Source organism: Cebidichthys violaceus, unplaced genomic scaffold, assembly GCF_023349555.1.
Source record: "Cebidichthys violaceus isolate CVI_PGR_0920_01 unplaced genomic scaffold, fCebVio1.0.p SCAF_32, whole genome shotgun sequence".
Classification (NCBI taxonomy): domain Eukaryota; kingdom Metazoa; phylum Chordata; class Actinopteri; order Perciformes; family Stichaeidae; genus Cebidichthys; species Cebidichthys violaceus.
Window position 1 is genome coordinate 545,429 of NW_027176506.1, and position 25,418 is coordinate 570,846.

General features: G+C 45.9%; 1 protein-coding gene across 2 annotated transcripts in view; it reads left to right on the forward strand.

Moving 5' to 3' along the window:
* The window catches only part of abat (4-aminobutyrate aminotransferase), a 26,193-nt gene extending 10,432 nt beyond the window's left edge, over positions 1-15,761 (forward strand). For both annotated transcript variants that reach the window (XM_068724753.1, XM_068724754.1), the window contains exons 2-16: positions 1-84; positions 1,330-1,427; positions 1,508-1,537; positions 1,763-1,880; positions 4,958-5,007; positions 5,546-5,626; positions 5,739-5,831; positions 6,359-6,421; positions 6,516-6,579; positions 7,010-7,158; positions 7,514-7,651; positions 8,801-8,968; positions 9,797-9,943; positions 12,166-12,277; positions 13,036-15,761. The exon at positions 1-84 is cut by the window's left edge and continues 56 nt beyond it. In XM_068724753.1, the coding sequence (XP_068580854.1) occupies positions 15-84; positions 1,330-1,427; positions 1,508-1,537; positions 1,763-1,880; positions 4,958-5,007; positions 5,546-5,626; positions 5,739-5,831; positions 6,359-6,421; positions 6,516-6,579; positions 7,010-7,158; positions 7,514-7,651; positions 8,801-8,968; positions 9,797-9,943; positions 12,166-12,277; positions 13,036-13,157 (1,503 nt within the window). In that variant the 5' untranslated portion in view covers positions 1-14 and the 3' untranslated portion in view covers positions 13,158-15,761. The remainder of the gene's footprint in view (positions 85-1,329; positions 1,428-1,507; positions 1,538-1,762; positions 1,881-4,957; positions 5,008-5,545; positions 5,627-5,738; positions 5,832-6,358; positions 6,422-6,515; positions 6,580-7,009; positions 7,159-7,513; positions 7,652-8,800; positions 8,969-9,796; positions 9,944-12,165; positions 12,278-13,035) is intronic.
* Positions 15,762-25,418: the final 9,657 nt, after the last annotated feature.

Sequence of the window (25,418 nt, forward strand, 5' to 3'; positions counted from 1 at the left end):
TGGACAGTCGTGTCATGGCGTCCTCCCTGATCAGCCGTCACTTTGCTCTCTCCCTGCAGAAGAACCTGTGGCTCAGTGCTCCAGGTAAATCCAACCCTCTTCAAGTAGCAGCGTTTCACCAGGTCCAGTCATGGAGCTTTGCTGTAATGTTGTCTTGTAGATCGATGTAGAAGTGCTAGTAGACCTGAGAGCTTTCCTGTGCTTTACTCTCGTCTGTTTTGAATATCGTTTCAAACTGATTTACTCTGAACGGGGCTGTTAAGACCACCGATGTGTCATTTCTGATGTCCTGGATTGGTCTTGAAGTCTAAAAGTACAGTGTGTAATCACTGTAAATGTTTGACTGGCCTGAAGCAGGACTTGTGGACCAGGATCAACGTTCTGGCTCCTCGGAGGCCGTCGGCTCACAGGTCACCTCTCCTGTCAATCATCAATAGGCAGACTGTGAAGAGCTTACAGTGTTGACGTTATGAATATCCGCTGAAGTGAGCACGCTAACCAGCTAGCCGCGGCCGTCCTGTCTAGTACCCGGAGAGGCGATAGCGAGTCACTGCAGCGTCCATTCTGTCCCCGGTCCAACATGGGAGGACGTACCTCTCATGTGCTTTGTTTACTGGATTCACTCCACAGTGGTAGAACAGGTGTGAACCTTTGGGACTCCTCACCAGACCAACAAGCGCAGCTTAGACCCAGCGCCTCACAGCCACTGGGACTCTCCTGAAGCTCCGGAGCCACGCCGCGCTCTCCTCCCGGGAAGCAGAGACGGAAAACATTCTCAGTCCAACAAACAGTCTCATCGAAGATGTCCCGGACCGTCACAGTGAACACAGAGACGGCTAACATGAGCCATAGGCCAACGCCACACCAGAACACAGCCATAAGCTGGCAGCTAAAATATTTAAATCTCACCTTCTGTTAAAAGAGCCGAAAGGCCGTCACCGTGACAACACAAGCTGCAGGCTGGGTCACTTTGTGCACGCTGGTGGAGCGTTTGAATGAATCTTTATTGAGAGCGCTGTCAGTCAGTAGTGATGGCATGTTTCTGGACCAGCCCTCCCCTCGGTGCTAAAGACGCTAACGTAGCTAACTGGTTTCATTTCATCTGTCCATGACGTTTAGAGCGCCCGCATGTTTTAATAACTATATTGATGTTTAGTGTTAACCCTACAAACCAATATATGATGTTAATATGCACATAACCAAAACCCTGATCATAACCGGGGTAGTAGCAGCATGTAAACACACTCACTGTCTCCGTCTGTAAGTGTGTGTGTGTGTGTGTGTGTGTGTGTGTCTAAGTTATTATTGTTTCTCTGTTTTCTCCACCAGGGTGTCGATATGTCAGTAAGGCGGCACCAAAGACCCAGGTGGAGTTTGACTACGATGGACCCTCCATGAAAACTTCAGTTCCTGGACCACGATCAGAAGTAACACACACACACACACACACACACACTCTATCCTTTCTTCAGGTATTACTCAGTATAACTGACTTTCTTTTCTGTAGGAGCTGACGAAGCAGCTGGGAGACATTCAGGTGAGTTGAAGGTTTTGTGTGTGTGTGTGTATAATATATATATATATATATATATATATATATATATATATATATATATAATGTCTCTAGGTAACATTCAGCAGAATGTTGGACTTTTATTCCCACAGTATGATTACTTGTGTTTGAGTGTCTGCTGCCGTGTTAATGCAGGAGGACTGGATTCTTCTGAACACTATGCTTAATACAGAACACATCTATTCACAGAACGTTGGTGCGGTCAACTTCTTCTGTAACTATGACGAGAGCAGGGGGAACTACCTGGTGGATGTGGACGGAAACCGCATGCTGGATATCTACACTCAGATCTCCTCCATCCCAATCGGTTAGTAGCAAGTGCTCCGTGTGTGGGTGAAGTCCTTCATCACCACGTATCCATGTTTCTCTACGGTACCCGTACGTATTGTGAAGAAGTGTAGCTGGAGAGCTGGCAGGTCACCACCCGGGCACTAGTGTTTCTACTGTATTGGTTACTCTCATGTATTTGTGTTGATCAAAGGCAAGAAGCGGCCAAACTTCAGTGCTTGACCGCATTCTGCTCGCAAACATCGGTCAGAGTTTAGGGAATTCTGGACACAGCAGTACATTAAATGTACCCAACAAACCCATTTGTGAAACTTGTGGATTTTGTAATATTATAATATATAAAATAGAGTCCAGAGCGGATGCTAGGGATCGGTATCTGGGCTAGTCCAGGCGCCACAACCTGCACCTTTCTTCACTGAGCTCTCTCGTGCGTCTGCTCCACCTCCTGTTGCAGCGCTCCGCTCATTTGCCACAGCTGGTTCTAGAGTGCAATGACAGTAAGACGTGCATGTGGAGCTGCCCCCGAGTAATGACCCACGTTCACAGAGGTTCCCGTGGTTCCCGTGGTCTGGCTGGTCTGATTAAAATGCATGGGTTCTGCATTCTAGTCTGCGCTTCACTTGATCCAGATCAGATGCAGATGTAGAGATTTAGTCTTAATTCGACCCGGGGGCTTTGCGGGTTCTGCTCGACTACTGTTGTGCTTGTTAGCGGGGGTCTACCGGTAGAAAAGGGAACTTCCTCTACCTTCACTGCCAACAGTAGACTCTAGATGCTTCATGGTAACATATCTCAAAGACAAATGTCCAGGTTCAGAAAATGCCCTCCTGCTCTCTTTGTTCAAAGACTAACCAGCGCTCCAGTCGGCTGCAGCATTCCGGTCTGATTAACATGATTTGTGGTTTCAGCTCCAGGCCTCGGGGGGGGGGGGGCCTCCCTGACAGAAGGGGTTCTGTTGGAGCCATGAATTCACACACTTAATTAATTCAGTAGCTGAAAGGGCCGGAGTTCAGGAGCTCCTAACAATTGCTTACGTTCTCAGAATACATAGGACTACGTAGATCTGTTCAAGACAAACCAGACCAGCGGTTCTAGCCTACCCCTCACGGTGACGAGGATGTCTCAGGGCTTTACCCCAACCTTCCTTTAATTGATAAAAGCACTGGCTGCACTCTCAGAGCCGTGAGGTCTTTACAGAAGTGAAGGTGTTGTATATCGGTGAATTCAAACAGAAAGAGAGAGAATGGACGTCTTGTGCCTGTTTGTCATCGTGATGAAGTCCCCGGAGTTGTTGGACCTCCAGCATTCATAGCCGCCCTTGTTTCCTGTTTTCTCTGGAGCTCAGTCAACAGTGACACAGAGCGGCTGTGAGACGCCGTTTGCTTGATTTCTGCCTTCAGGGTTCTCTGTGTATTTGAGCTCAGAAAGGCAAACTGTGCTGTAGGAATGGTTCATTGGTTGTGATGTTTCTTTGTCTGGAGCTGAGCTGGACATCAGTGGATAGAAGGATTTTGAGTTACATAACAGCGTACTGCTGGTCTACTCTAGTCTCTGCCTGCTGGGCGTCTAGTTGCAGACCTGTTCATCACTCTTACTAGCAAACAAGTCATTCAACCCCAGAGGAAGAATTCAAGGCACAGAGAATACAAGGTAGAGACAAGTGGAGCGCTTCACTGTGCCTCACTGCGCTCTGCTGGTTGGAAGTGGAACAGCTTATGTAAGGCAGCCACATTCGTTTAGGTAAGATTCAGGATTCAAAACTTTATTGCCATGTGCACAGAAAACAGGGCAGACATCAGCGCTGACATGTTGTTCTTCATACTACCAGCTGTAACGCACCACGTCATCACTCAACTGTACTGTGTCTGAAACATGCATGACCTATGACTCTGCCATATGTGCCCCCCCTCCCCCGCCAGAACCCCCCGCAGTGCATCACACGACGTAGTAGACCGAACCACCAACGCACATGTGACACACGTCTTGGTAATCTTCTGAAACATTCAAAGAATTCAATGATTTTGGAAGAAAAAATGAAATACTTAGACAATAAACAAATATCTGTGAGTGTTTAGAGAATCACACAAAAGCAGCGCTACAAATCTTGTGTATGACAGAAAATAGTCTCATAAGTCTCTTTGAAATAAGTCAGTCAGCATGAAAATATATTCAAATATGACTCGGATATTAATATTTTAAATATACTAATACATCTGAAAAATTCCCTTTGAAGTCCTTAATTCCTTTCTACTGAGGGGAACACATGTACAACCTGTGCTCATCAGAACATTATCCAAATCAAGGCAAAATCCTGTCTATTCTCATAACGATGTTCTGACAGAACTTAGGAGTTCTGACAGAACTCAGGAGTTCTGCCGTGCACGTGATCATGGCATCTGTGCTGAGCTCTTCAGCAGACTGCTCAACTAGAACAGCCTGGTAACATGAATACTGCAGCAATGAAACCCAACAAGCCTGCAATCCATCGTCTCCATTATCACTCCGGACGTGAAGCTCATCATTAGGACTCTATAGCCTCCAGGTGTTGCACATCCAGATCAACCCGCTTTACAAACACAGACTGACAGCGCTGAGCACGGGCTCCAGCTGAGGACGGGCTCCAGCTGAGCACGGGCTCCAGCTGAGGACGGGCTCCAGCTGAGCACGGGCTCCAGCTGAGGACGCCCACTTCCATCACGGATCCATGCTGCTTGTTTTCTGAGGGGCCAAATCGATGAAAGTCCACACCGCATGTTTTCATTGCTCCTACGGACACCTGATAATCGTATGAAAGGAACGGAGCATCAGCCCTCCTTAGCCGTTGTTAGCGATTGATCGTGTCATCTTCATGGTTCATGAGCTTTGTTTTGGTTCTATGTGTTCAATCATTATTAATATCTTCAAACATGTGATCTGGCTCCAAACACTTCCTCTGGATGAAAACGCTAAATGTAGCCATGCTGTTTCTTTTGCCGGTATAAATGTGTCCACCACCTGTTAAATGACGTCTACTCTGAGCACAGCGGAGCTAGAGCGTCCCATCACATTCTCAGTGCTTCCTACGCCCATGCCCACTCTCACTCTGTCCTCCCTCAGGCTACAACCACCCTGCTCTCCTCAAACTGATGTCCAATCCAAACAACCTGGTAGGTCTTCCACATTCAAGATCATGTGTATCATCACTGCAGTGACAGTATGTTGTGTATTGATTTGTTACAGTAACACAACCACGGTTGTGAAATTCACCCTCATTTGAATCGAGATGCTCCTGGTTTCAGCTGTTCCACTACTGTCCTAGTAAAGCTCAACTCCAAACGGGATTATCCCAAAATATGACCAAACAAGGGGCTGTGGTGCTTGTGCAATCTAAGGGCATCATGGGAAAACACTGCATGACAGTGTGGCTCAGAGTGGAGTACTGCATTGAGCAGTCACCGATGTCCCATCATGTCTGACTTGTATTTGGACTTTATTTGGACAATAGGTGATGTATGTAAATCACACAGCCATGCTTTGTAGTCAACGATGTCTGTGGTCAATGAATGGAGCTCCCACGTTATTCACCCTCCCACGTCACAGCGTGGACACAGTGTGGACACAGCGTGGACACAGTGTGGACACAGTGTGGACACAGCTGAGTGTCCCTCGGTATAAAGCGTTAGCTGTGCTCGTTCTGTCTTTCAGAGTACTCTCGTGAACCGACCCGCCCTGGGAATCCTGCCTCCGGAGAACTTTCCAGAGAAACTCACTGAAAGTCTTCTCTCAGTTAGTAACATGCACACACACAGAGGGATAGTGGTGTTCATGTTGTTGTGATAACAGTGTATGTCCTCTGAAGATGAACAACAGTACTACATGAAGTCTTCCCTCCTGCCAGGTGGCTCCCAGTGGGATGTCTCGTGTTCAGACCATGGCCTGTGGCTCGTGCTCCAATGAGAATGCTTTCAAAGCGATGTTTATCTGGTACAGGGTGAGTGAGTACTGCTGCTACTACTGCTACTACTACTACTACTACTACTGCTATTATTAGTGCTTCTCCCGGTCGCTACACAGCAGCCCACTGCTCCAGAAAATGCTTAGGATGTGTTAAAAGATCTCATTTACTGACTCGTATGTTTATGACCGTTGTAATGACTCCCTCCTCGAGTCTGGAGTTGCTAAGCGGCTTATCGACAGTAACCTTGGCACAGAGCAGAAAAGGCCCGGCGGTCCATTATCTGTCCTCTGGATGTCTGCTGGTTACACCATAACTTTGGAATATCGTTCGTTGTCTCCAGAGGATAAATCACCATCGCTGATTGAGCCTGATGAATTCATTAAGAGTGACTTTTCAATTGAGATGCAACCTGATGTGCTGCAAGAACGTGTATCTTCTAGCTGGTTACTTTCATCGTGTACACCATTCTATTTCTTAAAGATGCTTATTGTTCTGATATCTGATGAATGTGATCCCAACAACCAGGCGTAAACGTAGCTTCATGTGTGTGCTTGCTGTAGAACAAGGAGCGAGGCCACAACACCCCGTCTGATGAAGACCTCAGCTCCTGCATGATCAACCAGGTGACTGAAGGAGCTTTCTCTGCGTGTCACAGTATTTAGAGATGTCCAGATAGATTCTACTAAATATGTGCGTCCTCCTCGTCGTCTGTCTCAGGTCCCAGGTTGTCCAGAGCTCAGTATTTTATCTTTCATGGGAGCGTTCCATGGAAGAACCATGGGTATGTTATCCATCGCTTCTGTTGTGACTTTTGATAAATGTCGTTGATGTTAGAATTACTTTTGAATTACAGATTTTGAATAATCACCTCGAGTGTGGCTCAGTATCTGAGGGAGCTTTGAGACAATCTGAACTTTAAGCTTCCTGCAGCTAACGCAGGTCAAGTTACGTGAAAAGATGAGAGTGTAGACATTTGACATAAAACATGAATCAAACCTATTTAATAGCAATGTGTCCAACAGTATCACAGCATCAAGTCCCGTTTCATATTACTATCTTATATGAAACGTTAGTTAGTGAAAATCGCCTAAATCTGGCAGTATTAAGACATGAACCTGAAGCACACCACCACGACACGGTGAACACAGCGGCTGACTTATTACCGCAGCATCGTAGATTCACGGCTAACACCATGTTTTTGCCTCGTTAAGGTTGCTTGGCAACGACGCACTCTAAAGCGATCCACAAGCTGGATGTGCCATCGTTCGATTGGCCGATCGCTCCGTTTCCCAAACTGCAGTACCCGCTGGAGGAGTTCACCAGAGAGAACGCCCAGGAGGAGGCTCGCTGTCTGGAGGAGGTAGGAGGAGTCACCCAGTCACAGTCAGCCAACACAGAGGTCCTACAGGACATGTATTCACTCACTCACCCTTAACAAAGTAGGCTTTTATCCTAAAATACTTTTCTTTCTAATTGTTAGATAACTGTATTAACATAATTCAAACTGAAGCTGGACGGTTGAACGTGTCTTCAATACGTTCACTCCACGTTATAATTCAATCATCCATTCATATCGTTGCTGGCAGGCTGTCACTGTTTGCTGTGACGGTGCTGATGACGCGTCCCTGCAGTATGCGTGTACATGAGCAGGATGCAGTATTTGTCCCATCATGATACATTACGTCCCCTGTCCCCCCTGTCCCCCCCCTCCCCAGGTGGAGGACCTGATCGTGAAGTGGAGGCAGAAGGGGAAGCCTGTGGCTGGGATCGTGATTGAACCGATCCAGGCTGAAGGTGGAGATAACCACGCCTCCCCAGACTTCTTCAAAAGCCTCCGCAACATCGCACGCAAGGTAACAGTGATCACTATGGCACTCAATGAATACTGTAGTGCTGGACGATATGCAGACATCGAATACTGTATCAGGACAATGTTAAAGTAAAACCTCGACATCGATGTTGTGAACATATTGTGGGGTTGATCATTGGTGCTTTCATAAAATATAGTAATGTGGATATAATGAGTAAGTAGGTAAAGGCACCAAGTCACTGTTATGAAGCCTTTAAAATCATATTGTGATGTCCAAAATCTAAGACGACCTATAGTTTCATATCACAATGTCATTTTAATATTGATGTTTTTCCTTCTATAATATGCTGGTTCACTACCTGTAGACACCACTGTGTTGACATGACATGGATCCATGTCCACCATGATAACTCTGTACCTGCTCTCCACCACGACGTCTTTACTCACCTATATACAGAGTACTAATGAAGAGACAGGGAGGCAGGGGAGCCCCGAAAGAGCAGGAACCCTTTGAGCACCGCGAGCTGGAGCGAGGTCACTAATGATGCCTGTGTTCAGAGAGAGGCACACTCTTCTAGGACATTCGACACTGAAGCTGGGTCTGGTATTGTCTGGTTTATATTCATGTGTCTTGTACAAGCCAAGCCACCGTCTACCTACCTTCAGAGGAGAAGTGCCTCAGTACCTGCCTCCACAGGAGACATGAGGCTCAGAGTGACGGCGGACGACCTGACATTCATTATACAGAACCTAGTGAACGAACAACAGGGACTCGGACCTAAAACTGAACCTGAACCGTTGCGAGCAGCTACAGGAAGCCAGTGGACAGTACTGTAACTTTGAACCAAACAATCTCATTTTGTGTTTTGGTCAAACTTTGTGTTTTTGATACAAGATTCCTTGTGAAATGTTGTATTTGGACTGTAGTAAAGTCCACCATTGTATGTCCAGCTGCTGGGATTCTGCCGTTCCTGCTTGTGGACCTCATAACGGACATGATAATATCAGTGCAGTCTGGTCCTGAGTCAGTGCTCCTCCTGATGGACACTTCCTACTCGAGCTTCTTAACATTGACTCTCCTGTCAATGAGTGAAACACTTCTCATTTCCTTCCTCTCCTCCTACTGCTTTCGCGGTCTCTTGACCTTGTTCACTTTTCCGTAGCTCACTCCGTTACCCCTTTACCTCCCCAGCACGGCTGTGCTTTCCACGTGGATGAAGTCCAGACCGGTGGAGGGAACACAGGGAAGCTGTGGGCTCATGAGCACTGGGGCATGGATGACCCTGCTGACATCGTGTCCTTCAGCAAGAAGCTTCTCACTGGTGGCTACTACCACAAAGACGAACTACAGGCTGATAAGGTCAGTCATTGTTATATTGGTCATATTTAATACATCACATACAGGTTTTAGCTTGTCATCTGAGCTAGGAAATAATGAGGTCAGTCGTGCGTGTGCACCTTTGTGTCTGTGCACGGCATCAAACTGCATTATGTTTTAGGTGCTCGTTTATGGCTGCATGCTCAAGGCCCTCTCATGGTTGCAGAGACTCAGACTTTCTCAAAACGCCTGCCAGTGACTGACCGCTGACTGTTGACACCTCACTGGCCCCACAGCTGAGTGCTTTGCAGCCAGAGACGCCGTTATTCCGTGCCTTGTTATTGGACGTCAACCACCAGTTAACATGCTTACTTTAAACCTGTACCTCTGTCGGTCTGTAGTTTTAAAGCCGTAGTTCTCAGATGGGGGGCGGTATATTATAATGAGCCTGCATGTAACAGGAAGTGGAGCCACATCTGAATGGCTGGTCTGAAATGTATAGAAGTAGTGCAACTGTGTATGTTGTTCTGTGTATTTCAGTTTATTCTATAGTATTTCTTTAAATGTAGTAAATGAACGTTGAGCCTGTTGCTAAGTTCTAATACTTTTGGTGACTGTTTGGTGAGAGCCATCTACGTTGTCTTGTAGTACACTGCTTTCTTTACTCCAATGTGTTGCCATGATGTACAGTGTCAACTACGTATTTACAACCTCACGTTGTGACTGTGATGTTCATTTAGACAAACATACACAGTAATGTAGACGTAACATGATTGAAGCTGTCGTCACTTTTAGATACTAAAAGATGTTTGGTGAGATTGTTTTTTAATTACAGGTGTGTTTGCTTGTGTATGTGTTGTCTTTTTTCAGGCGTACCGCATCTTCAACACCTGGATGGGTGACCCAACAAAGAACTTGCTCCTGGCTGAGGTTCTCAATGTGATTCGCAGAGAGAACCTTCTGGAGGAGGTGACCCGCTCTGGAAAAGCCCTGCAAAACGGCCTTCATGAGCTTCAGGTAGTGTGTGTGTGTGTGTGTGTGTGTGTGTGTGTGTGTGTGTGTGTGTGTGTGTGTGTAACGGTGCACTTTGTTTTATTTGCACCAAACTAGTGAGGTTAGTGGATCACAATATATGGTTTACATGGATTTTATTGTTATTTTATTTTATTGTTGCCTCTGTTTCTGTGGCTCTGAGAACAGGTCTGATCTCCTTCACCACACACACACACACACACACACACACGTATACACACACACACACACACACACCACTGTTAAGCCTACTTAGCCACATATCTCAAAGTGAGCAAATTCTTGTGTTTTGTCACGCCAGAGAAAACGTTGAAAACATGCCTGTTCAGAACGAGCTGAATGTTTGTGATGTTGCTGCTCGCAGATTTCTGGAGAACTGCACAAACAACTCCACACTCAACTCTGCGCTGTCTTGGTCCTCAGCAACACACCTGCCATGACATACTGTGTTGCACCACACATGTTTACATACTGAAATTATTGAATTATGTTACCATTCTAACTCATTGTACCTTGAAATACCATACAAAAGGCCCCAAGCTCTAAAAAACATGCAACTCAACTTTTTACTATATTGTGTAATTCTACTACATTTACCTGACAGAGAGAAATGTTACTGGCTTCAATTCAGATTTTACATACAACATGACCTACATGTATGTGTATGTGAACATGACCTACATGTATGTCAACATGACCTACATGTATGTGAACATGACCTACATGTATGTGTATGTGAACATGACCTACATGTATGTGAACATGACCTACATGTATGTGAACATGACCTATGTGTATGTGAACATGACCTACATGTATGTGTATGTGAACATGACCTACATGTATGTCAACATGACCTACATGTATGTGAACATGACCTACATGTATGTGTATGTGAACATGACCTACATGTATGTGAACATGACCTACATGTATGTGAACATGACCTATGTGTATGTGAACATGACCTACATGTATGTGAACATGACCTATGTGTATGTGAACATGACCTATGTGTATGTGAACATGACCTACATGTATGTGAACATGACCTATGTGTATGTGAACATGACCTATGTGTATGTGAACATGACCTATGTGTATGTGTATGTGAACATGACCTATGTGTATGTGAACATGACCTACATGTATGTGAACATGACCTATGTGTATGTGAACATGACCTATGTGTATGTGTATGTGAACATGACCTATGTGTATGTGTATGTGAACATGACCTATGTGTATGTGAACATGACCTATGTGTATGTGTATGTGAACATGACCTACATGTATGTGAACATGACCTACATGTATGTGAACATGACCTACATGTATGTGAACATGACCTACATGTATGTCAACATGACCTACATGTATGTGAACATGACCTACATGTATGTGTATGTGAACATGACCTACATGTATGTGAACATGACCTACATGTATGTGAACATGACCTACATGTATGTGAACATGACCTATGTGTATGTGAACATGACCTATGTGTATGTGAACATGACCTACATGTATGTGAACATGACCTATGTGTATGTGAACATGACCTATGTGTATGTGTATGTGAACATGACCTATGTGTATGTGTATGTGAACATGACCTACATGTATGTGAACATGACCTATGTGTATGTGAACATGACCTATGTGTATGTGAACATGACCTATGTGTATGTGTATGTGAACATGACCTATGTGTATGTGTATGTGAACATGACCTACATGTATGTGAACATGACCTATGTGTATGTGAACATGACCTATGTGTATGTGAACATGACCTATGTGTATGTGTATGTGAACATGACCTATGTGTATGTGTATGTGAACATGACCTACATGTATGTGAACATGACCTATGTGTATGTGAACATGACCTATGTGTATGTGAACATGACCTATGTGTATGTGAACATGACCTATGTGTATGTGTATGTGAACATGACCTACATGTATGTGAACATGACCTACATGTATGTGAACATGACCTACATGTATGTGAACATGACCTATGTGTATGTGTATGTGAACATGACCTATGTGTATGTGAACATGACCTATGTGTATGTGTATGTGAACATGACCTACATGTATGTGAACATGACCTATGTGTATGTGAACTTGACCTCTGTGTATGTGAACTTGACCTCTGTGTATGTGAACTTGACCTCCGTGCGTCTGGTCCTCAGGCTCAGTACCCCGGCCTTCTGAGTCGAGCTCGAGGACAGGGGACCTTCTGTGCCATTGATATCTGTGATGATGCAACACGCAGCAGCATCCTGCTGAAGGCCAGAGACAAAGGTATGAAGTCCACCACCAGTTCTCATTTCATACCTACAGAGTACTTCTGCTTCCTTACAGTACCAACTTGCCAGTCCAAACTCCTGGGAAGCGCAGTACGCCGCAATTTCAATTTGCAATTGGGACAAAGTCATTCTTGCTAACATACACACCTGTCATCCCTACTGTAATATATACATACATATATATATAATGTATGTGTATATACTGTATATTTACAATGACTCATATGCCACACCGGCCTATTTGTTTCCACACATTTATTGCATCAATCATTCTGGTCTGTTTTCTGTCTCGGCACACATCTCATGATGATGATGATGATGATGATGATGATGATGATGATGATGATGATGATGGCTTTAAAAACGTCCACTTGGACTAAAGGATGAACTGATTAGACTTTGTTGGTCAAAGGTCACTGTGACCTCACAAAAATGTACATGGTAATGATGACAATTTCCCAAAAATGACCACGAGCATAAAAATGATGAAGTGATGACATTTGGACAGACATGGATGTAAACTGCAACATGACAGGCATACACCCTCAAGGCATGGATTCTAGAGCTGAAGAGTGACGGCTCTAGTCTCACTGCTAATGGCTCCATCAAATAGACCGATTACATCATCACACTGTCACATGTTTGATTGACACATGAACAGAAATAGGCTCTTGTGTTTACCCGTATGAAGGTGGGTGACAGAGCACTGATTGAGCCGCGTGGATACCCTGTAACAGTGTTTCTCATTGGAAGGTGTCCTCCTGGGAGGGTGTGGGGATCGGTCGATCCGTTTCCGTCCAGCTCTGGTTTTCAAGGAGTACCACGTGCACATCTTCCTCAACATCTTCAACGACGTGCTGGCCCAGCACAAGTAGATGTCGGCCCTCGAGGAACCTGACTGACGCTGCATGAGTTGATCCAGAATAGAGGGCGGAAACTCCAGAAAAGTCCATGTCATGATAAGCACAATCTACACAATTACTCACACAGCTATCTCATATATCCTCTGTTTCAGATCCAATTAGCCAATCTTCATCCCCTTAGCCCGAAATGATGATGATGAGGATATTCTCATGCTTGTGCTGCCATTGAGCTGTACCCAGAAAAGCATCCAGGTGCAGCAACTAGGTAGCGCTGCAGTAACTGAGAATGTTCATGTTTCTGTCAAATGAATCTGTGGAAATGTGTCCAAGCCCCAGAATCATTCTCATCTCTTACATGTAGACTGACTGAGATTCACAGGTCTGCAGTCAGGCTGTTCCAGCATTAGATAAATGTAAATAAGACATGGGAGATCCACCTCACTTATTGGCTCAGAACAGAGCCTTATGTAGAACTTCTTGTAGTGCTCATATGCTGGCTTCATCCCCTGCCTGACTCAGTCACTGCTGTGGTTCCAGTTAGCCTGTCTGTGTGTGCAGCAGACAGGGAACGCACAGTTCAGCAAAGACCCGCATGTCATTTAATGCCGTCCATTAGAAACGCCCTCGTGATGACTCTGTGTTGCTCTTAATAGGAATGACTTTTGAAATGTTGTAGCCCAGAAAAAAATGTGAATCTTAAATGGACCATGACAATGTCATAGATTGTTTAGTGCCTGCATGTCACTTAAATGTGCTAATATTGTTTTCTTCTTTGTTAGTGGCTCCAATGGGAGCAGCCATTGGCAACCTTAGTTCTGAACACATTGACTTGACTCTTGAACAAAAGCTTCATATGTTGCCAAAATGATTTTTTGAAAGCAGATTTACTTTTCATTTTCACGCCACACTTGGTTATCATTTCGTATTTAACGCTTCTCACGTGTGACAGAACAGCCAGTTAGTGTAAATTCAGCTTCAGTTCAGGCTGACTGTGGGTTCACAGGCCTTCAGCCTCTGTGGGGTCGTTCACACAGGTGAGGTAAACCGTGAGCGTCTTCTAGCTGTTAGTGTCAGGCCTGTTAGTAGTCCCTGTTAGTAGTCCCTGTTAGTAGTCCCTGTTAGTGTCAGGCCTGTTAGTAGTCCCTGTTAGTAGTCCCTGTTAGTAGTCCCTGTTAGTGTCAGGCCTGTTAGTAGTCCCTGTTAGTAGTCCCTGTTAGTGTCAGGCCTGTTAGTAGTCCCTGTTAGTAGTCCCTGTTAGTGTCAGGCCTGTTAGTAGTCCCTGTTAGTAGTCCCTGTTAGTGTCAGGCCTGTTAGTAGTCCCTGTTAGTAGTCCCTGTTAGTGTCAGGCCTGTTAGTAGTCCCTGTTAGTAGTCCCTGTTAGTGTCAGGCCTGTTAGTAGTCCCTGTTAGTAGTCCCTGTTAGTAGTCCCTGTTAGTGTCAGGCCTGTTAGTAGTCCCTGTTAGTAGTCCCTGTTAGTGTCAGGCCTGTTAGTAGTCCCTGTTAGTAGTCCCTGTTAGTGTCAGGCCTGTTAGTAGTCCCTGTTAGTGTCAGGCCTGTTAGTAGTCCCTGTTAGTAGTCCCTGTTAGTGTCAGGCCTGTTAGTAGTCCCTGTTAGTAGTCCCTGTTAGTGTCAGGCCTGTTAGTAGTCCCTGTTAGTAGTCCCTGTTAGTGTCAGGCCTGTTAGTAGTCCCTGTTAGTAGTCCCTGTTAGTGTCAGGCCTGTTAGTAGTCTCGTCTGGAACAATGAGCCCATTCCACACTTAAAACAAATGTCACCAAGCAACACAAAGGTCAGATCTTGGACGTGTTTCTCAAGAGAAAAGACTTTGAATATATAGATTAACTGATTGGTTTGACAAATGTGCGTCTGTTTGTTTTTTGGAATGGGAATTGTGCCAGACGGTCTGCTACTGAGTGGACGAGACGGACCCGAACAGAGCTGGCCTGTTAGCCAACTGGAGCTAAGTTTCAGAAGTTGAACTTTGAGCACAAGTCCAGTGAGAAGCGATTAGATCATAAGTAATACAAAGATGTAGAGCATGAAGGCTTAAACACCGTCACAGCACAACCTTTTCTAAATATTTGTAGACTCTTGATTTTGTAACTCGGCCCAGGCTGTCCTGATTCTGTAACACTTGAGACCGTCATCGGTGTCTGAATGTTCCGTGGAGCTTTTAGGCAAGTGTTTCAAGTGTGTAGCAGTTCAGAAAAGTTGTTATCATTCATTTCTGTCTGATTATTAACTTACTACAGTCATTAATATATATGAATATTATGTACATTTTTTACATTCATTTTGCAGATACTATATCCAGTAACCCTAATGTACATTTGTTCCACATAGTTCACAGGGTTAGTGAGTCTATGATCATGGATGATTTAAAGGACGTGTAAAGAACTGCAGGGTGTCCATGTGAGCAATACGATGGTGATGATGACAACAGCAGTCAGTGTTCCATGAATCCACGATGACCTTCAGTCATTTCTGACATGAACTATTATCGCTTGTGATCTGAGATAGATGATTATTGATGTAATTATTTTAGATGGCTCTAACTGTTGTTGTCTATAAAACATTCTGTCCATTTAATGTAAGAAATAAAAGAAGTTTTGAGTAACCTAGTTGAGTTTTTATTTCTTGAGCATGAAAGCTCATTCAGCTTAGAACTAGCCCTTCATATCTACGTGGTCCACTTTGACCTGATGATTCAAAAACAGTGTTTGTTATGAATGATATGAATGTTTTAGTGGGAAGGTTGTTAAAAATAAAGCTCATCATTGCATTAAATCACAGAAAGCATGAGGCGACGTGAATCAAGCACCTTACATGTCAATGTGACAACTGTGACAGTTCCATTTGTTTTTATATTGTCTCTTGCATGTCATACGTTTCAACCGGATTACAAACATTTGTGTATGCCATATGTCTTAGATGGACATTAACATGAGTTTTGGGTGATCTGATCTGAGCACTCTAAGTACGTCTCACATGACACAGGGCTTTAGAATGTGTCTTTCCCGCTCTATATGCAAATTAACACGTAGCTTATAACATATATGCACTGTGTTCACGTTAGGGTCTTAGACTACATTCACGTTAGGACCTTAGACTACGTTCACGTTAGGACCTTAGACTACGTTCACGTTAGGACCTTAGACTACGTTCACGTGTTAGGGTCTTAGACTACGTTCACGTGTTAGGGCCTGAGACTATGTTCACGCGTTAGGACCTTAGACTACGTTCACGCGTTAGGGTCTTAGACTACGTTCACGCGTTAGGACCTTAGACTACATTCACGCGTTAGGACCTTAGACTACGTTCACGTGTTAGGGTCTTAGACTACGTTCACGCGTTAGGACCTTAGACTACGTTCACGCGTTAGGACCTTAGACTACGTTCACGTGTTAGGGTCTTAGACTACGTTCACGGGTTAGGGCATTAGACTACATTCACGCGTTAGGACCTTAGACTACGTTCACGCGTTAGGACCTTAGACTACGTTCACGCGTTAGGACCTTAAGACTACGTTCACGCGTTAGGACCTTAGACTACATTCACGCGTTAGGACCTTAGACTACGTTCACGTGTTAGGGTCTTAGACTACGTTCACGGGTTAGGGCATTAGACTATGTTCACGCGTTAGGGCCTTAGACTACGTTCACGTTAGGACCTTAGACTATGTTCACGTGTTAGGGTCTTAGACTACGTTCACATTAGGGTCTTAGACTACGTTCACACGTTCGGGTCTTAGACTACGTTCACGTGTTAGGGTCTTAGACTACGTTCACGCGTTAGGGTCTTAGACTACGTTCACGTGTTAGGGTCTTAGACTACGTTCACGTGTTAGGGTCTTAGACTATGTTCACGTGTTAGGACCTTAGACTATGTTCACGCGTTAGGGCCTTAGACTACGTTCACGTTAGGACCTTAGACTACGTTCACGTGTTAGGGTCTTAGACTACGTTCACGTGTTAGGGTCTTAGGCTACGTTCACGCGTTAGGACCTTAGACTACGTTCACGCGTTAGGACCTTAGACTACGTTCACGTTAGGGCCTTAGACTATGTTCACGTGTTAGGGCCTTAGACTACGTTAACGCGTTCGGGTCTTAGACTACGTTCACGCGTTAGGGTCTTAGACTACGTTCACGTGTTAGGACCTTAGACTACGTTCACGCGTCAGGGCCTTAGACTATGTTCACGCGTTAGGACCTTAGACTACGTTCACGCGTTAGGACCTTAGACTACGTTCACGCGTTAGGACCTTAGACTACGTTCACGCGTTAGGACCTTAGACTACGTTCACGTGTTAGGGCCTTAGACTATGTTCACGCGTTAGGGCCTTAGACTACGTTCACGTTAGGACCTTAGACTACGTTCACGTGTTAGGGTCTTAGACTACGTTCACGCGTTAGGGCCTTAGACTACGTTCACGCGTTAGGGTCTTAGACTACGTTCACGCGTTAGGGTCTTAGACTACGTTCACGCGTTAGGGTCTTAGACTACGTTCACGCGTTAGGACCTTAGACTACGTTCACGTGTTAGGGCCTTAGACTATGTTCACGCGTTAGGGCCTTAGACTACGTTCACGTTAGGACCTTAGACTATGTTCACGTGTTAGGGTCTTAGACTACGTTCACATTAGGGTCTTAAACTACGTTCACGCGTTAGGGTCTTAGACTACGTTCACGCTTTAGGGTCTTAGACTACGTTCACGCGTTAGGACCTTAGACTACGTTCACGCGTTAGGGTCTTAGACTACGTTCACGCGTTAGGGTCTTAGACTACGTTCACGCGTTAGGGTCTTAGACTACGTTCACGCGTTAGGGTCTTAGACTACGTTCACGCGTTAGGGCCTTAGACTATGTTCACGCGTTAGGGCCTTAGACTATGTTCACGCGTTAGGGCCTTAGACTACGTTCACGTTAGGACCTTAGACTACGTTCACGTGTTAGGGTCTTAGACTACGTTCACGCGTTAGGGCCTTAGACTACGTTCACGCGTTAGGGTCTTAGACTACGTTCACGCGTTAGGGTCTTAGACTACGTTCACGCGTTAGGGTCTTAGACTACGTTCACGCGTTAGGACCTTAGACTACGTTCACGTGTTAGGGCCTTAGACTATGTTCACGCGTTAGGGTCTTAGACTACGTTCACGTTAGGACCTTAGACTATGTTCACGTGTTAGGGTCTTAGACTACGTTCACATTAGGGTCTTAAACTACGTTCACGCGTTAGGGTCTTAGACTACGTTCACGCTTTAGGGTCTTAGACTACGTTCACGCGTTAGGACCTTAGACTACGTTCACGCGTTAGGGTCTTAGACTACGTTCACGCGTTAGGGTCTTAGACTACGTTCACGCGTTAGGGTCTTAGACTACGTTCACGCGTTAGGGTCTTAGACTACGTTCACGCGTTAGGGCCTTAGACTATGTTCACGCGTTAGGGCCTTAGACTATGTTCACGTGTTAGGGTCTTAGACTACGTTCACGTTAGGACCTTAGACTACGTTCACGTGTTAGGGTCTTAGACTACGTTCACGTGTTAGGGCCTTAGACTATGTTCACGCGTTAGGGCCTTAGACTATGTTCACGTGTTAGGGTCTTAGACTACGTTCACGTTAGGACCTTAGACGACGTTCACGTGTTAGGGTCTTAGACTACGTTCACGCGTTAGGGTCTTAGACTACGTTCACGCGTTAGGACATTAGACTACGTTCACGTGTTAGGGCCTTAGACTATGTTCACGTGTTAGGACCTTAGACTACGTTCACGTGTTAGGGCCTTAGACTACGTTCACGCGTTAGGGTCTTAGACTACGTTCACGCGTTAGGGTCTTAGACTACGTTCACGCGTTAGGGTCTTAGACTACGTTCACGTGTTAGGGTCTTAGACTACGTTCACGCGTTAGGGTCTTAGACTACGTTCACGTTAGGACCTTAGACTACGTTCACGCGTTAGGGTCTTAGACTACGTTCACGTTAGGACCTTAGACTACGTTCACGCGTTAGGGTCTTAGACTACGTTCACGCGTTAGGGTCTTAGACTACGTTCACGTGTTAGGGCCTTAGACTACGTTCACGTGTTAGGGCCTTAGACTACGTTCACGTGTTAGGGCCTTAGACTACGTTCACGTGTCAGGGTCTTAGACTACGTTCACGCGTTAGGGTCTTAGACTACGTTCACGCGTTAGGGTCTTAGACTACGTTCACGTGTTAGGGCCTTAGACTATGTTCACGCGTTAGGGCCTTAGACTACGTTCACGTTAGGACCTTAGACTATGTTCACGTGTTAGGGTCTTAGACTACGTTCACGTTAGGGTCTTAGACTACGTTCACGCGTTCGGGTCTTAGACTACGTTCACGTGTTAGGACCTTAAGACTACGTTCACGCGTTAGGGTCTTAGACTACGTTCACGTGTTAGGGTCTTAGACTACGTTCACGCGTTAGGGTCTTAGACTACGTTCACGCGTTAGGGTCTTAGACTACGTTCACGCGTTAGGACCTTAGACTACGTTCACGCGTTAGGGTCTTAGATTACGTTCACGCGTTAGGGTCTTAGACTACGTTCACGCGTTAGGGTCTTAGACTACGTTCACGCGTTAGGGCCTTAGACTATGTTCACGCGTTAGGGCCTTAGACTACGTTCACGTGTTAGGGTCTTAGACTACGTTCACGCGTTAGGGCCTTAGACTATGTTCACGCGTTAGGGCCTTAGACTACGTTCACGTGTTAGGGTCTTAGACTACGTTCACGCGTTAGGACCTTAGACTACGTTCACGCGTTAGGGTCTTAGACTACGTTCACGTGTTAGGACCTTAAGACTACGTTCACGCGTTAGGGTCTTAGACTACGTTCACGCTTTAGGGTCTTAGACTACGTTCACGCGTTAGGGTCTTAGATTACGTTCACGCGTTAGGGTCTTAGACTACGTTCACGCGTTAGGGTCTTAGACTACGTTCACGCGTTAGGGCCTTAGACTATGTTCACGCGTTAGGGCCTTAGACTATGTTCACGTGTTAGGGTCTTAGACTACGTTCACGTTAGGACCTTAGACTACGTTCACGTGTTAGGGTCTTAGACTACGTTCACGTGTTAGGGCCTTAGACTATGTTCACGTGTTAGGGTCTTAGACTACGTTCACGTTAGGACCTTAGACTACGTTCACGCGTTAGGACATTAGACTATGTTCACGTGTTAGGGTCTTAGACTACGTTCACGTTAGGACCTTAGACTACGTTCACGTGTTAGGGTCTTAGACTACGTTCACGTGTTAGGGCCTTAGACTATGTTCACGTGTTAGGGTCTTAGACTACGTTCACGTTAGGACCTTAGACTACGTTCACGCGTTAGGACATTAGACTACGTTCACATGTTAGGGCCTTAGACTATGTTCACGTGTTAGGACCTTAGACTACGTTCACGCGTTAGGGCCTTAGACTACGTTCACGCGTTAGGGTCTTAGACTACGTTCACGCGTTAGGGTCTTAGACTACGTTCACGCGTTAGGGTCTTAGACTACGTTCACGCGTTAGGGTCTTAGACTACGTTCACGCGTTAGGGTCTTAGACTACGTTCACGCGTTAGGGCCTTAGACTACGTTCACGCGTTAGGGTCTTAGACTACGTTCACGCGTTAGGGTCTTAGACTACGTTCACGCGTTAGGGTCTTAGACTACGTTCACGTTAGGACCTTAGACTACGTTCACGCGTTAGGGTCTTAGACTACGTTCACGTTAGGACCTTAGACTACGTTCACGCGTTAGGGTCTTAGACTACGTTCACGTGTTAGGGTCTTAGACTACGTTCACGCGTTAGGGTCTTAGACTACGTTCACGTTAGGACCTTAGACTACGTTCACGTGTTAGGGTCTTAGACTACGTTCACGCGTTAGGACCTTAGACTACGTTCACGCGTTAGGGCCTTAGACTATGTTCACGCGTTAGGGCCTTAGACTATGTTCACGTGTTAGGGTCTTAGACTACGTTCACGTTAGGACCTTAGACTACGTTCACGTGTTAGGGTCTTCGACTACGTTCACGCGTTAGGGCCTTAGACTACGTTCACGTTAGGACCTTAGACTATGTTCACGCGTTAGGGTCTTAGACTACGTTCACGTTAGGGTCTTAGACTACGTTCACGCGTTCGGGTCTTAGACTACGTTCACGTGTTAGGGTCTTAGACTACGTTCACGCGTTAGGGTCTTAGACTACGTTCACGCGTTAGGGTCTTAGACTACGTTCACGTGTTAGGGTCTTAGACTACGTTCACGTGTTAGGGCCTTAGACTACGTTCACGCGTTAGGGTCTTAGACTACGTTCACGTTAGGACCTTAGACTACGTTCACGCGTTAGGACATTAGACTACGTTCACGTGTTAGGGCCTTAGACTATCTTCACGTGTTAGGACCTTAGACTACGTTCACGTGTTAGGGCCTTAGACTACGTTCACGCGTTAGGGTCTTAGACTACGTTCACGCGTTAGGGTCTTAGACTACGTTCACGTTAGGACCTTAGACTACGTTCACGCGTTAGGGTCTTAGACTACGTTCACGTTAGGACCTTAGACTACGTTCACGCGTTAGGGTCTTAGACTATGTTCACGTGTTAGGGCCTTAGACTACGTTCACGTGTTAGGGCCTTAGACTACGTTCACGTGTTAGGGCCTTAGACTACGTTCACGTGTTAGGGCCTTAGACTACGTTCACGTGTTAGGGTCTTAGACTACGTTCACGCGTTAGGGTCTTAGACTACGTTCACGCGTTAGGGTCTTAGACTACGTTCACGCGTTAGGGTCTTAGACTACGTTCACGTGTTAGGACCTTAAGACTACGTTCACGCGTTAGGGTCTTAGACTACGTTCACGCTTTAGGGTCTTAGACTACGTTCACGCGTTAGGACCTTAGACTACGTTCACGCGTTAGGGTCTTAGACTACGTTCACGCGTTAGGGTCTTAGATTACGTTCACGCGTTAGGGTCTTAGACTACGTTCACGCGTTAGGGTCTTAGACTACGTTCACGCGTTAGGGCCTTAGACTATGTTCACGCGTTAGGGCCTTAGACTATGTTCACGTGTTAGGGTCTTAGACTACGTTCACGTTAGGACCTTAGACTACGTTCACGTGTTAGGGTCTTAGACTACGTTCACGTGTTAGGGCCTTAGACTATGTTCACGTGTTAGGGTCTTAGACTACGTTCACGTTAGGACCTTAGACTACGTTCACGTGTTAGGGTCTTAGACTATGTTCACGTGTTAGGGTCTTAGACTACGTTCACGTTAGGACCTTAGACTACGTTCACGTGTTAGGGTCTTAGACTACGTTCACATTAGGGTCTTAAACTACGTTCACGCGTTAGGGTCTTAGACTACGTTCACGCTTTAGGGTCTTAGACTACGTTCACGCGTTAGGACCTTAGACTACGTTCACGCGTTAGGGTCTTAGACTACGTTCACGCGTTAGGGTCTTAGACTACGTTCACGCGTTAGGGTCTTAGACTACGTTCACGCGTTAGGGTCTTAGACTACGTTCACGCGTTAGGGCCTTAGACTATGTTCACGCGTTAGGGCCTTAGACTATGTTCACGTGTTAGGGTCTTAGACTACGTTCACGTTAGGACCTTAGACTACGTTCACGTGTTAGGGTCTTAGACTACGTTCACGTGTTAGGGCCTTAGACTATGTTCACGCGTTAGGGCCTTAGACTATGTTCACGTGTTAGGGTCTTAGACTACGTTCACGTTAGGACCTTAGACTACGTTCACGTGTTAGGGTCTTAGACTACGTTCACGCGTTAGGGTCTTAGACTACGTTCACGCGTTAGGACATTAGACTACGTTCACGTGTTAGGGCCTTAGACTATGTTCACGTGTTAGGACCTTAGACTACGTTCACGTGTTAGGGCCTTAGACTACGTTCACGCGTTAGGGTCTTAGACTACGTTCACGCGTTAGGGTCTTAGACTACGTTCACGCGTTAGGGTCTTAGACTACGTTCACGTGTTAGGGTCTTAGACTACGTTCACGCGTTAGGGTCTTAGACTACGTTCACGTTAGGACCTTAGACTACGTTCACGCGTTAGGGTCTTAGACTACGTTCACGTTAGGACCTTAGACTACGTTCACGCGTTAGGGTCTTAGACTACGTTCACGTGTTAGGGTCTTAGACTACGTTCACGTGTTAGGGCCTTAGACTACGTTCACGTGTTAGGGCCTTAGACTACGTTCACGTGTTAGGGCCTTAGACTACGTTCACGTGTCAGGGTCTTAGACTACGTTCACGCGTTAGGGTCTTAGACTACGTTCACGCGTTAGGGTCTTAGACTACGTTCACGTGTTAGGGCCTTAGACTATGTTCACGCGTTAGGGCCTTAGACTACGTTCACGTTAGGACCTTAGACTATGTTCACGTGTTAGGGTCTTAGACTACGTTCACGTTAGGGTCTTAGACTACGTTCACGCGTTCGGGTCTTAGACTACGTTCACGTGTTAGGACCTTAAGACTACGTTCACGCGTTAGGGTCTTAGACTACGTTCACGTGTTAGGGTCTTAGACTACGTTCACGCGTTAGGGTCTTAGACTACGTTCACGCGTTAGGGTCTTAGACTACGTTCACGCGTTAGGACCTTAGACTACGTTCACGCGTTAGGGTCTTAGATTACGTTCACGCGTTAGGGTCTTAGACTACGTTCACGCGTTAGGGTCTTAGACTACGTTCACGCGTTAGGGCCTTAGACTATGTTCACGCGTTAGGGCCTTAGACTACGTTCACGTGTTAGGGTCTTAGACTACGTTCACGCGTTAGGGCCTTAGACTATGTTCACGCGTTAGGGCCTTAGACTACGTTCACGTGTTAGGGTCTTAGACTACGTTCACGCGTTAGGACCTTAGACTACGTTCACGCGTTAGGACCTTAAGACTACGTTCACGCGTTAGGGTCTTAGACTACGTTCACGTGTTAGGACCTTAAGACTACGTTCACGCGTTAGGGTCTTAGACTACGTTCACGCTTTAGGGTCTTAGACTACGTTCACGCGTTAGGACCTTAGACTACGTTCACGCGTTAGGGTCTTAGACTACGTTCACGCGTTAGGGTCTTAGATTACGTTCACGCGTTAGGGTCTTAGACTACGTTCACGCGTTAGGGTCTTAGACTACGTTCACGCGTTAGGGCCTTAGACTATGTTCACGCGTTAGGGCCTTAGACTATGTTCACGTGTTAGGGTCTTAGACTACGTTCACGTTAGGACCTTAGACTACGTTCACGTGTTAGGGTCTTAGACTACGTTCACGTGTTAGGGCCTTAGACTATGTTCACGTGTTAGGGTCTTAGACTACGTTCACGTTAGGACCTTAGACTACGTTCACGCGTTAGGACATTAGACTATGTTCACGTGTTAGGGTCTTAGACTACGTTCACGTTAGGACCTTAGACTACGTTCACGTGTTAGGGTCTTAGACTACGTTCACGTGTTAGGGCCTTAGACTATGTTCACGTGTTAGGGTCTTAGACTACGTTCACGTTAGGACCTTAGACTACGTTCACGCGTTAGGACATTAGACTACGTTCACATGTTAGGGCCTTAGACTATGTTCACGTGTTAGGACCTTAGACTACGTTCACGCGTTAGGGCCTTAGACTACGTTCACGCGTTAGGGTCTTAGACTACGTTCACGCGTTAGGGTCTTAGACTACGTTCACGCGTTAGGGTCTTAGACTACGTTCACGCGTTAGGGTCTTAGACTACGTTCACGCGTTAGGGTCTTAGACTACGTTCACGCGTTAGGGCCTTAGACTACGTTCACGCGTTAGGGTCTTAGACTACGTTCACGCGTTAGGGTCTTAGACTACGTTCACGCGTTAGGGTCTTAGACTACGTTCACGTTAGGACCTTAGACTACGTTCACGCGTTAGGGTCTTAGACTACGTTCACGTTAGGACCTTAGACTACGTTCACGCGTTAGGGTCTTAGACTACGTTCACGTGTTAGGGTCTTAGACTACGTTCACGCGTTAGGGTCTTAGATTACGTTCACGTTAGGACCTTAGACTACGTTCACGTGTTAGGGTCTTAGACTACGTTCACGCGTTAGGACCTTAGACTACGTTCACGCGTTAGGGCCTTAGACTATGTTCACGCGTTAGGGCCTTAGACTATGTTCACGTGTTAGGGTCTTAGACTACGTTCACGTTAGGACCTTAGACTACGTTCACGTGTTAGGGTCTTCGACTACGTTCACGCGTTAGGGCCTTAGACTACGTTCACGTTAGGACCTTAGACT